The sequence below is a fragment of the Acomys russatus genome, chromosome 16 (assembly GCF_903995435.1).
Source record: "Acomys russatus chromosome 16, mAcoRus1.1, whole genome shotgun sequence".
Lineage (NCBI taxonomy): Eukaryota > Metazoa > Chordata > Mammalia > Rodentia > Muridae > Acomys > Acomys russatus.
In genome coordinates this window covers 23,558,196-23,570,756 of record NC_067152.1, presented here as the reverse complement: position 1 = coordinate 23,570,756, position 12,561 = coordinate 23,558,196, and the positions used below count along the sequence as shown (strand labels likewise).

General features: G+C 49.6%; 1 protein-coding gene across 1 annotated transcript in view; it reads left to right on the top strand.

The window, feature by feature from the left end:
* The first annotated feature begins 7,825 nt into the window (after positions 1–7,825).
* Kpnb1 (karyopherin subunit beta 1) overlaps positions 7,826–12,561 on the top strand; it is a 30,103-nt gene continuing 25,367 nt past the window's right edge. The window contains exons 1-3 of the mRNA XM_051158444.1: positions 7,826–8,217; positions 8,324–8,382; positions 10,376–10,558. Of these exons, the coding sequence (XP_051014401.1) occupies positions 8,178–8,217; positions 8,324–8,382; positions 10,376–10,558 (282 nt within the window). The 5' untranslated portion in view covers positions 7,826–8,177. The remainder of the gene's footprint in view (positions 8,218–8,323; positions 8,383–10,375; positions 10,559–12,561) is intronic.

Sequence of the window (12,561 nt, the reverse complement as noted above, 5' to 3'; positions counted from 1 at the left end):
CTCTTTCTGTCAGCTCCTGAGTGCTGGAGTTAGTCATGTGCCACCACATCTATCTTAATCACTCCCCTGCGTGTGTGTGTGTGTGTGTGTGTGTGTGTGTGTGTGTGTGTGTGTGTGTGTGTGTGATTAAGTCAGGTGTGCTTTACCCATGTGGGCACAAGTGGAGGCCAGAGTTCTATGTCAAGGGGTCTTCATCAGGGCTGGAGAGATGGCTCAGAGGTTAAGAGCACTGGCTGTAAATCCGGCATGATGACACATGCCTGTAATCCCAGCACTTGGGAGGCAGAGGCAGGTGGATCACTGTGAGTTCAAGGCCAGCAGCACTGGCTGCTCTCTGCCCTTGAAGTTAGGCCTACTAGAACCCCTCCTGCTTCCAGGTCCTCAGTGCTGGGTTACGGGTGCACCGCTGCACATGGCAGGTGGACGTGGGTGTTGGGATTGCTAGTGCAGCAAGAACTCTACCAACAAAGCCATCTCCTCGTTCCTTTTTATTTGGGGATGAGGATAGTCTCAGTCTACAGCCCGGGCTGACTTCAAATGCACCATGTTGGCCTAGCATTCACAACAATCCTCCTGCATCTGGTTACTGAGTCCCAGGGTCACCTTTGTGTACCATGTGGCTCTGGGCTTCCAATTGCAATGTCCTGCCTCTGCCTCCTGAGCAATGTCCTTGTTTGCAAAGCTCTCCAATACTCAGAGGAGGCGCTGATTTCCTTCAGCTGACTTTAGCAGCACACAGCAACTGGTTTGTGCCTTGAAAAAACGGTGTGTGATTGTAAGACATCAAGTCTGCGGAGGTCAGAGAACAACTTGTATGGGTCACTTCTTTCCTCCACCAAGAGGGCCCTAGCATCTACTCGTAGGTTCTCAGGCTTTGAGGCGAGTGCCTTTACTCGCTGGGGCAGCTGGTAGGCCCAGTTTGTCTGTTTATAATTTTCTCATCACATTCTCCTGTTCTATTTGTGTGGGGAGCTGTAGAGATGGCTCAGTGGTTAAGAGCATGTGCTATTCTTTAATCCCAGCATTTGGGAGGCAGAGGCAGGTGGATTGCTGTGAGTTCAAGGACAGCCTGGTCTACAAAGGGAGTCTAGGACAGCCAGAGGTACACAGAGAGACCCCGTCTCAAAAAACAAACAAACAAACAAACAAAGAAAGAAACAAACAAACAAAGAGCATGGGCTATTCTAGAGGGCCCAAGTTTAATTCCCTGCACCCATATTGGGCAGCTCACAACTGCATGTGACTTTACCTCCAATACCCTTGCACCATGTGCACATACCTGACCATATACATGTGTGTAAAAGCACACATGTGGAGATAAAGGACCTTGGCTTCCAGCTTGTTCCAGACAGTCTTGGTGTTGTGTCCTCATCACGTCCTCCGCAGCTGCTCTGTATCTTCTCCACTTCCCATCTTCCCTCAGGAGCCCTGGGATTACAGCTACGTAGCTCTGGGATCATGCTACGTAGCTCATCCTGGGTTCTGGAGATCCGAGCTCGGGTCCTCACGTTACTGCTCCAAAGCCTGGGCTCTCTCAGATACATTTCAAATGCCTGGAGGCTTGGGGAGTCATCAAACTACATTAATGTAGTTGAATGTACCAAGTGCAGTATTGCTTAATTACAATTAATGTACAATTAACTGAAGGAGAGGCTCAGGTAAGGGGAGTGTAGGAGGTACTGTGATCCCCATCCCTGTGGGCTAAGCTGAAAGATGGAAAGGAGAGCCGAGCTAAGTATAAGGTATCCTTGACGAAGAAGTCTCTTTGTGCAAGTCACACGCACATGCTGCTTGTTTAATTATGTCTGTTTTATGCATTTAGCACATTGAAAACCTACTATGTGCCAGGCACTGCTTTAAACAGTGAAATGCATGGTCCTTGCTTTGTACAACTTGTCATTTAGAGGTCAGCAGCAGAGACAAGAAATGATCCTCATAGGTAGTAAGAACGGGGCCTGCCAGCTAGACCACCTGCCTCCTACATGGAAGCACAAGCCTGTCATCTGTGACTCAGGAGGCTCAAGGTAAGAGCATCATGAGTTCTTTTCTTTCTTGCTTGCTTTTCTTCTTTTCTTTTCTTTTGTGAGACAGGGTTATTCTGTGTCGCCCTCGCTGTCCTGGACTCACTTTGTAGACAAGGCTGGCTTCAAACTCATAGAGGTCTGCCTGCCTCTGCCTCCCGAGTGCTGGGATTAAAGGCGTGCACCACCACCACTGCTTGGCCTTTTTTTTTTTTTTTTTTAAGATTATTTATTATTATGTACACCTGCAGGCCAGAAGAGGGCATCAGTTCTCATTATAGATGGCTGTGAGCCACCATGTGGTTGCTGGAAATTGAACTCAGGACCTCTGGAAGAGCAGTCAGTGCTCTTAACCTCTGAGCCATCTCTCTAGCCTCTAAAAGCCTGTCTTGAAAAACCAAGGGCTGGCAATGTAGTCCAGTAATCAGTTTACAGTATCTGGGGCTCACATGAGAAAAGGAGGTCAGGGCCAATGTCAGTTGACATCTGGAGTGAAAGGAAGGACCCTGCCAGGTAGGTGGTAATCAAAGGAATGCAGCAAATCAGGGTCATTCAAGGAACAGCCTAGTGAGCAAAGGCAAGAGGTGGGCTAGAGTGCTTTGGGTTTTTTTCTCTAAGTTTCTATCCCATGTGATGGGTATTTTGCCTGCATCTATGTATGGGTGCTGGGAATCAAACTCAAGTGCTCTAGAAGAGAGGTCAGTGTGCTTAACTGCTAAACCCTCCCCTGCTCGTGGAGAAGTATTTTGATTTTATTATTTATTTATTTGTTTTTCTTTTTTAAAAATAATTTAATTTTATTCTATTTGAATTGGTATGAAGGTGTCAGAATCCCTGGAACTGGAGTTACAGACAGTCGTGAGCTGCCACGTGGTCACTGGGAATTGAACCTGGGTCCTTTGGAAGAGCAGACAGTGCTCTTAACCAATGAGCCACCTTGCCAGCCCCTATTTTGGTTTCTCAAGACAGAATTTGTCTGTATAGTCCTGGCTGTCCTGCAACTCACTCTGTATCCCAAGTGCTGGGAGTAAAGGTGTGCGCACCACTACTGCCCAGCTTGTGTTTTGTTTTGTTTTGGTTTTGGTTTTTAGAGACAAGGTCTCTCTGTGTAGCCTTGGCTGTCCTGGACTTACTTTGTAGACCAGGCTGGCCTCGAACTCACAGCGATCCGCCTGCCTCTGCCTCCTGAGTGCTGGGATTAAAGGCATGCGCCACCACGCCCAGCTTTGTGTTTTGTTTTTAAAGTCAAGTCTTTGTGCTTCTGAAAGCTAATGGTGGAAGGGCAGGTAGTTCTTGGCCGTTCTTTCTTAGCGCCCGTGAGACTGACAGTGAATTCTCCTCCAGTCACTTGGAGCACTGGGTGGGAGAGCTGTGAGCTTTGCTTCACAGAAGAATCCAGCATTAGCACGTAGACGTGCTATACCCCTCCATGGAGACTTTCCAGAGGAGCAGATTCCTCCCATTTTACAGATGCCAACGGTTAGGCAGTGTTCAGACCAATCCGCCAGAGCTGCAATGTAATCAGGGCCTGGAGAGATGGCTCAGGGGTCAAGCTCACTTTCTGCTTTTTTTTTTAGAGGATCTAGGCTCAGTCTCTGGAACCCACTCGGTGGCTTACAATCATCTGTAACTCCAGTTCCAAGGGACCCAACACTCTCTTCTGACCCCTTCGGCACTATCCATGCACACTGTGCACATATACATATGCAGGAAAAAAACATAAACCTAGGGGGCTGGAGAGATGGCTCATCGGTTAAGAGCACTAACTGCTCTTCCAGAGGACCCAGGTTCAATTCCCAGAACTCACATGGCAGCTCACAACTATCTGCAACTCCAAGATCTGACAGGGACCAATACACATGAAATATGAAAACATAAAATGTCAGGTGGTGGTGATGCACGCCTTTAATACTAGGCAGAGGCAGAGAGAGGTGGATGTCTGTGAGTTCAAGGCCAGCCTAGTCTACACAAGTGAGTTCAGGACAGCCAGGGCTGCACAGAGAAACCCTGTCTGGAAAAACCAAAAACACCAACTAAACCAACCCTGGACTCAATCTGACCTTGGCTGTCAACTTGATTAGATCTGGGGTCAATGAAGAGATGGAAACTCTGGACAGGCTTGTAAGGATATTTCCTGGACAGACTATCCCTAGAGTGAAGACTTTTCAGTGGTAGCAAAAAGGGGAAAGCTCCGTGCGCTGCTGGTCAGTCTATCAGGTAGCCGCTGCCACCTTCCACTGATAGTAAAACAAGCTTCTAGCCTGGTGTGGTGGTGCACGCCTTTAATCCCAGCACTTGGGAGGCAGAGGCAGTGGATCGCTGTGAGTTCGAGGCCAACCTGGTCTATAAAGCGAGTCCAGGACAGCCAAGGCTACACAGAGAAACCCTGTCTTAAACAAACAAACAACAACGTCTATGGCCTTCCAATGTGGATTGAAGAGTAGCAGCTAGCTCTCCAGGAGTCCTCCAGGCTGTCAGCACCAGTTTGAGACTTAAGCCACCCAGCCCTGTGGACTGAAAACGCTACAGGGGAACACTGGCGCACTAGGAAAACCCTACACCAACTGATCTACAACCCCGACACCAGTTTAAAGCCATACATAAAAGAGCCCTTCAACCAGGTGTGGTGGCTCACGCCTTTAATCCCAACATGGAGGTAGATGCAGGCGGATCTTTGTGAGTCTACAAAGGGAGTTGAGGACTACAAGAGAAGCCCTGTCTCAAAAAAACAAAAACAAAACAAAAGCCTTTCTAGCTGATAAGAGCAAGAAATTGGGAGTTAGGGAACTGGTACGCGGCAGGAAATCAACCAGTTAAAAGATTGTGTTGGCAATGATGAGCCTGTACTTCTTGTTACAGCTACCTTTGTCTTTTCCCTGTCTTAGGAATCAAAGTTGCGGAGGTACAGGACTGGCAAAGGGGTGTTTGTGTAGGCATGTGCACATGCTTGCACAGTGAGGTTTGTGTGTGTAGGCGTGTGCACATGCTTGTACAGTGAGGTTTGTGTGTGTAGGCGTGTGCACATGCTTGTACAGTGAGGTGTGTGTGTAGGTGTGTGCACATGCTTGGACAGTGAGGTTTGTGTGTGTAGGCGTGTGCACATGCTTGTACAGTGAGGTGTGTGTGTAGGCGTGTGCACATGCTTGTACAGTGAGGTGTGTGTGTAGGTGTGTGCACATGCTTGTACAGTGAGGTTTGTGTGTGTAGGCGTGTGCACATGCTTGTACAGTGAGGTGTGTGTGTAGGTGTGTGCACATGCTTGGACAGTGAGGTTTGTGTGTGTAGGCGTGTGCACATGCTTGTACAGTGAGGTGTGTGTTTAGGTGTGTGCACATGCTTGTACAGTGAGCGGTGTGTGTGTGTAGGCGTGTGCACATGCTTGTACAGTGAGGGGTGTGTGTGTAGGCGTGTGCACATGCTTGTACAGTGAGGGGTGTGTGTGTAGGTGTGTGCACATGCTTGTACAGTGAGAGGTGTGTGTGTAGGTGTGTGCACATGCTTGTACAGTGAGGGGTGTGTGTGTAGGCGTGTGCACATGCTTGTACAGTGAGAGGTGTGTGTGTAGGCGTGTGCACATGCTTGTACAGTGAGAGGTGTGTGTGTAGGCGTGTGCACATGCTTGTACAGTGAGGGGTGTGTGTGTAGGTGTGTGCACATGCTTGTACAGTGAGAGGTGTGTGTGTAGGTGTGTGCACATGCTTGTACAGTGAGGGGTGTGTGTGTGTGTGCACATGCTTGTACAGTGAGGGGTGTGTGTGTGTAGGCGTGTGCACATGCTTGTACAGTGAGGGGTGTGTGTGTAGGTGTGTGCACATGCCTGCACAGTGAGGGGTGTGTGTGTGTGCACATGCCTTCAGGGAGAAGAGGGCAGCAGGGGAATCCTAGCCTTTAGGACTCTGAGGGAATACTGAAGCCAGCATGAGCTACACAGTGAGTTCTAGGCTAGCTGTCGCAGAGGCAAAAAAAGAATAACCCCTGCTCACCACACAAAATGGAATACATATGTATACAATAATGTATACAATAAAACTCATTTCCCGGGTGAGCTTGGTGGATCTCTGAGTTCAAGGCCAGCTTGGTCCAACCTAGTTTGTTCCAGGCCAGACAGAGCTGCATGAGACTCTGTCTTTTCTTCTTTTTCGGTGTGTGTGTGTGGGGGGGTGGGGGTGGAGACATGGTTTCTTTGCTTTGTGTAGACCAAGCTGGACTCCAGAGATCCACCTGACTCTGCTTCCCAAGTGAGACCCTGTCCTAACAACAACCATAGCAGGGCTGGGAACAGAAAGCACTCGCCTTTAATGCCAGGACTGGGGAGGCAGAGGCAGAGCTCTCAGGGTTCGAGGCCAGTCTGATGGACAGACCAAGTTCCAGAATAGCCAGGGCTACACAGGAAAACCCTGTCTCGAAAAACCAAAAAAAAAAAAAAAACAAAAAAACAAAAAAAAAAACACCCAAACCAAATCTATGCTATCATACTAACCAAAAAATGTTTTCAAAATCAAAGTTAGGGTGAATCATGAAAGAATGTGCATTGTGCATACTCGAAGCTGTCAAAAAACAAATTGAAAAATACAAAAAAACACGAAATCGTAAGTAGCCGGTCAACCTGTCCTTCCAGAGAACAGTAAATCCTCTTGGGTTTTCAGTGTGGCTAGTGTAGGGCAGTTTCTTTACCTACTTGCAATCCTGGACCCATCTGCTTTTAAATCCTGACTTGCAGCCCAGGTATCCAATTGGGGAGGGGAAGGGAATGTCAAGCAACTACATCTACCGTATTTTATTTTATTTTTGTAACAGGATCTCGGACTGTAACTCAGGCTTCGGGATATTGATATGGCAGGTGTGTCGCCACGCCTAGGCAATCCACACGGTCACCATATTCTTATACACATCTCTACGGAGTAAGTTTGAGCACCCAAAGGTTTATTGTAACAAGTGTTGAGCAGTCCGCGAAACTTTTTAAGAGCACGGGTCCCTGATAGAGGCTCGGACGGCAATGAGGCGCGCCTGAAGGCCAGCTTCGATCCACTCTTTAATAGGCTGTGTGACCTCGGACACGCTTCATGCTCACTCTGGGCTCCACAGTTTTCAAATCCGCAAAGTTGGAAGGTGAAACACGTGGTCCTCACGGTCCTGCCCTCGGCAGCCAGCCGACCTCTCGCCATTTCTGCAGCTTCCTGTGGGCGCGGCGCAGGACTTTTAACGGTTTCCCCCCCCCCTCCTCCCCGCCCCCTCCGAGGCCCGCGAAACCCACAGTGCACACACTCCGGCAAGTGACCGCTCTCCGCGGAGCCCAGTCCGAGCCGCTCGTGCGCGGCTCCGCCCACGCCGGAGGCATCCCGGCGTGCTCCGCGCTAGACTCTTAAGCGCCCTGGCACCTCCCGCCTTTACTCGCGGCGACCCCGAACTCCTTCTCCCCAGTTCTCCCGGCGCCGCGTCCTATCAACGTCCAGTCTCCCAACCAATCGGGCGCGCTCGGAGACTTACCTTCCGCCCACCCTCCTCCCCGAGCACAGTCCGTCGGAGCCCGAAGGCCTTTACCAGGCCAGCCCAATCAGCGGCCGGCTCTCACCAGCCCCCCCCCCGACGTCCCGCCCCCCCAGCCAATAAGCACTCCCCATCCAGCCGCCTGCCCAGCTAACCGGGCCTTGAAGCCCGCGGACGAATAGGCTCGCGGCGGCCCCTCAACGCTAACCTTCCAGCCAATAGGAAGCTCCGCGTGGCCGCGGCAGTAGCCAATCCCAGTGCAGCGCGGTGCCGCCGCGGAGAGGTCCGGCAGGAATATCCCTCCGCTCCCCCCTCCCTCAATCAGTCTCCATCCCTGGCGATCCGCCTCTCACTTACTGCCGCCCTTCCTTCTTTCTCCCTCCGCCGCCCGAGCACCAGCCGCGCTCTGAGCTGCCCCCGGGGTCCCTCCCCCGCCGCCAGTAGGAGCAGCTGCCGCCGCCTAGCATATTAGGAAGGCGGAAGGATAGAGAGGGGAGGAAGGGGAGCCGGAGCGCCTGTCCAGAGGCAGCCGGTGAATGGGCTTGTGGTGACCCCCACCCCCCACCCCACCCTCCCTTCCCACCCGACCCCCAACCCCCATCCCCAGTCGGAGCCGCCGCCCGAGAGGCCCGGGCCGTCGTCTTGGGAGGAGCCGCCTTCACCTCCGCCATGGAGCTGATCACCATCCTCGAGAAGACCGTATCTCCGGGTAGGACTCAGGGCCGGGGGGTCGGGCTGAGGTGACTGGGGTGGGGGAGGGGGGTGGCCCCTCTGACCCCGCTGCCTTCTCCCCCCCCCCTCGTTCCTCCCGGCAGATCGGCTGGAGCTGGAAGCGGCGCAGAAGTTCCTTGAGCGTGCGGCCGTGGAGAACCTGGTGCGTGCTGCCCGCCGCGCCCCATCCCGCCGCGTCCCCATCTCTGCGTGCGGCCCTTCCCGCCCTCCTGGAGGCCCAGGCCTCAGGAACCCCCCCCGCCCCATCTCGTTCCCCCCCCCCCCCCCCCCCCCCGGTCCAACCTAACCCCGCCATCGGGAAGCCGGTGGGTGTGTCCCGCCCCGGGCCCTGCTTCTGCCCAATGGCGAGGCGCGCCGGGGTGATCGCTGGCCAATCGCCGTGCGGCCTGAGGGCGGCGGTGCAGCGGGAGGGAGAAAGAGGGAGGGAAGGGAAGTTAGGTTGCATGGCGCTGCGTGTTCAGCAAGGGTGGGGGTTGGGGAGCCGGGCCTAGGGGCCATGTGGAATCTCTGCGCCGGGCCGCCTGCCTTGTACTGGCTGGGGCCGTCTTCTCCTTCCTGTCCCACGACTCTTGTGGCCGCCTGCAACTACCTTACCATTTCCTAGCTCCCTTGGTCTGTCCTCATGGCCACGCCTGGCACCCGACCGACCACCTATGAACCATTGCCACTATTTTTTCCTTTTCGTGCCCCTATTATCCCTTTCCTGGGCTAAAGTGTGCACGTATGTTATGTTTGGACTTTGGATTATCAGAGACCTCATCCTTAAGGATCTGAGGCTGAACCTAACTCATTCTTGAGATTGAGCCTGTTCCTGATGAAATCACAGAGGAATAACCCCTTTTTTTCATATTTTCGGATTTAAGAAGTACGTTTACCAAAAAAAAAAAAAAAAAAAAAAGAGTGACCTTTGTATAGGAAAATGAGGGATGACTGAAATAGCCTGGTGCTAGAATGTTTCTCCTTGCCTTTTAGGAGGATGAGGAGTGGAGGGCAGGGTGGATGGTACTGAAAGTCTCTTAAAGGTATTAAGTCAAAACAAAACACTGTAATCAAGTGTAGTCTTTCTTGATAGCTTGACAGAATAGTAACATCCATAAAGGGACAAACCTGGTTTGTACAAACCACTTTTTGGTGCAGAGGTAAGCAACCTTTTGTCTCTAACTGACCGCGGCATTTCAATCATTTCCATAGACTGATAATTCCGTTCATGGTGTATTATTTATGCTTTTGCTAATTTGCAAGGAGCTGTTTATCTTGCTCCTAAAACTCTTCAGTGGCACATAAGAGAACTTGGGTGTTTGTAAGGTTTGAGAGCTGTAAGAGAAAGCGTCTACTCTTGGCTTTTAAACTTCCCTGTTTGGGATTCCTTCCCCCTTACTCCCAGAGAGAGTGCTTTGGTAGAGGAATGAATGTGTTAGGAGTCCTAAACCACTAGCTTCTGGGACTGGATCGCAAAATGTTAGGAAGATGCATTGTTTAGTTGATAGTAGGTCCAACACACAATAGGGCCTCAGGTACATCTTGAGATGTGTCATTTTTTATTTTATTTTTTTCCATTTCTGAATACTAGTTACCAGTTTTACGTATAAATCCCTTTTGCTGAACATTCAGAACTAAAAATGCAGAGCATTTGGTCCTTTTATTCTGTTTTATAGTTACACATCTATCTGTTAGAAAACATCACTTCTATGAGATCAGAAGGCTGCCTTGACTTGTTTTTAGGCTAGCTTTTTTTTTTTTTTTTTTTTAAGTATACAAAGTCTTTTTATTCAGCAAATTTGTAGTACTGGGCATTCCTGTAGGTGCTTGGGGAAACGTACCTGGGATAACCCACTTCCAGGTTGTCAAAATGGGCTTTAATTCTGGGGAGCTAATCAGACAGCATGATCTTAGTAGGAAGATACAGTCTCTTCATACAATAAATAATATTTTTTATAGGACTTGCTTTGAAGTGGGTTCTTACTACATTGCTTAGTCTGGCCTTAAATTTTTGAAGCCAAGGAAACCTTGAGTGTTGAGTCTAGCCAGGCATCCTTAAAGTACCTATTCCCCGGGGTCTTGTGTGCGTGTCTCAGGAGTTTACAAGCAGGTGGGAACTGATGAGCTACTCATTCACAGATCTGTCTTTTCCACAGCCGACTTTCCTTGTGGAACTGTCCAGAGTGCTGGCAAATCCAGGAAACAGTCAGGTTGCCAGAGTTGCAGCTGGTCTACAGATCAAGAACTCTTTGACGTCGAAAGATCCAGATATCAAGGCACAGCACCAGCAGAGGTGGCTAGCCATTGATGCTAATGCTCGGCGGGAAGTCAAGAACTATGTAAGTGACTGTCATCTTGGTGTCATGTGGCCTAAGGACTATGACCCAGGTCTCTGTCATTACATGGTGTAGAGCTTGACAGTGATGTTTCTGTGACCTAAACTTTACCTGAAGGTAAAGATTTACTTTGATTAAATTCTCAGTGTGGCTGTGGGTGTTTGGTGATGGTTGGGTTCAGCTGGCTAAGGTGACCTGCAGCAGTTTGGGAAACTTTAGTCGGGTCCCTCGATAGGATTGGAGAAATAGAGGCTTTGATGCTATGTATCATAGCCACCTAAGAAAGTTCACTGAAACTGTGTCTTCTAGTGTGCGAGTTTATCTTAGTGATGGAGACTTCTAGCATCCACAAAGCATCAGGTGGTTCTTAGCACCATGGAAGAGAAAGTGTATTTGGGGTCTCTAGACTGAAGCAGGGCAGTTTGTTTTCCACATAGTCTCATGTAGCCCAGGCAGGCATCAAATTCCAGGTTGTCCTGTCTTCACTTGTCAAGGACTGGGGGGATCATAGGCATTTGCCACCACACTGCACTCTGATATTTGTGTGTGTAGCTCAGCCCAGCCTTGAATTGAGCCTTTCTACATTTGCCTTGAATCCTGGAGTCTGGTGTTTGCCACATGCCTGGATTTTCAGAGATATCTTATTTATACATGTTTGGGTACCTTTGGAAGCCAGGTGATGATGTTGGGTCCCCTGAAGTTGGGGTTGTGTGCCATTGTGAGCCATCACACAAAGGGTGCTGGGAATTGAACTCTCAGGCCATTTGGGTGAGCTGGAAGTGTTACTGCCTGCTGAGCTGTCTCTCCAGCACAGTCAAAGGGCTTCAGTGGTGGCCAGTTCTTGTTCTTTGGTTTTCACATGATACTCTGTAAAGTCAGAGGGATAACTAAGTGATTTTGAGTACAACATTAATGATGTTGTTGTTTTGCTTTTTTTTTTGGGGGGGGGGGTCCGTGTCTCACTATGTAGACTGGGCTGGCCCCAGAATCACAATCTACTTGCCTCTGCCTCCTGTGTGCCAGGATCTAAGGTGTGTGCCGGTACACCTGCTCCTATTAACAGTTCTTTTATGTACTTAACCTAATTATGAAAAACTTCCTTGAGATCTCAGCATTGTGAGAGAGATGATGAGTTTTTAAGGACAATACAGTGCTCTTTGCTTTTTTACTTTGGCATTTTTGTGAGGTTTTGTTGTTGTTGAAAACCTAAGACTCAAACATAGGCAGGTTTTATTTATTTTTTTCTTAGTCAGAGTTTCAGTCAGATCTGCCTGTCTCTGCCTTCTTGAGTGCTGGGATTATACATGTGTGCCATTGTGCTCCGATGAAATGACATTTTTCTAAAGTATTGTATTTAGATAGGGTCTCACTATGTAGCTCTAGCTGGCCTCAGACTCACAGTGAAGACCAGGCTGGCCTCAGACTCACAGTGTAGACCAGGCTGGCCTCAGACTCACAGTGTAGACCAGGCTGGCCTCAGACTCACAGTGTAGACCAGGCTGGCCTCAGATGCATAGAGATCCACCTGCTTGTGCTTCTCTAGTGCTGGAATTAAAGGCGTGCACCACTGTGTCTAGCTATTGAGTTATTTTTAGTTAATACATATGTGTGTGGGTGTGTGCACTTCAGTGCAAGTACCTCTGGAGGACGAAGGTGTTAGATTCCCCCTGGAGCTGGGGTTATAGGTAGTTATGAGCTGCTCCATGTAGGAGCCAAGCTTGAGTTCTCTGTAAATGATGTGTGCGTTTTAATGGCTGAGCCATCGTTCCAGCCACATATAATTACGTTTTAATCCCTTCCTCTTCTTAGCTGTTGTGCATGAATTAAATATATTTTATCACTAAAACTCTCTTTGTTAAAAATTTAATTAATTTATTTATTTTGGGTTTTCAAGACAGGGTTTCTCTGTGTAGCCTTGGCTGTCCTAGACTCATTTTGTAGACCAGGCTGGCCTTGAACTCAAAGCCATTCCTCTGCCTCTGCCTTCACGCCTAGTTTTTTTTTTT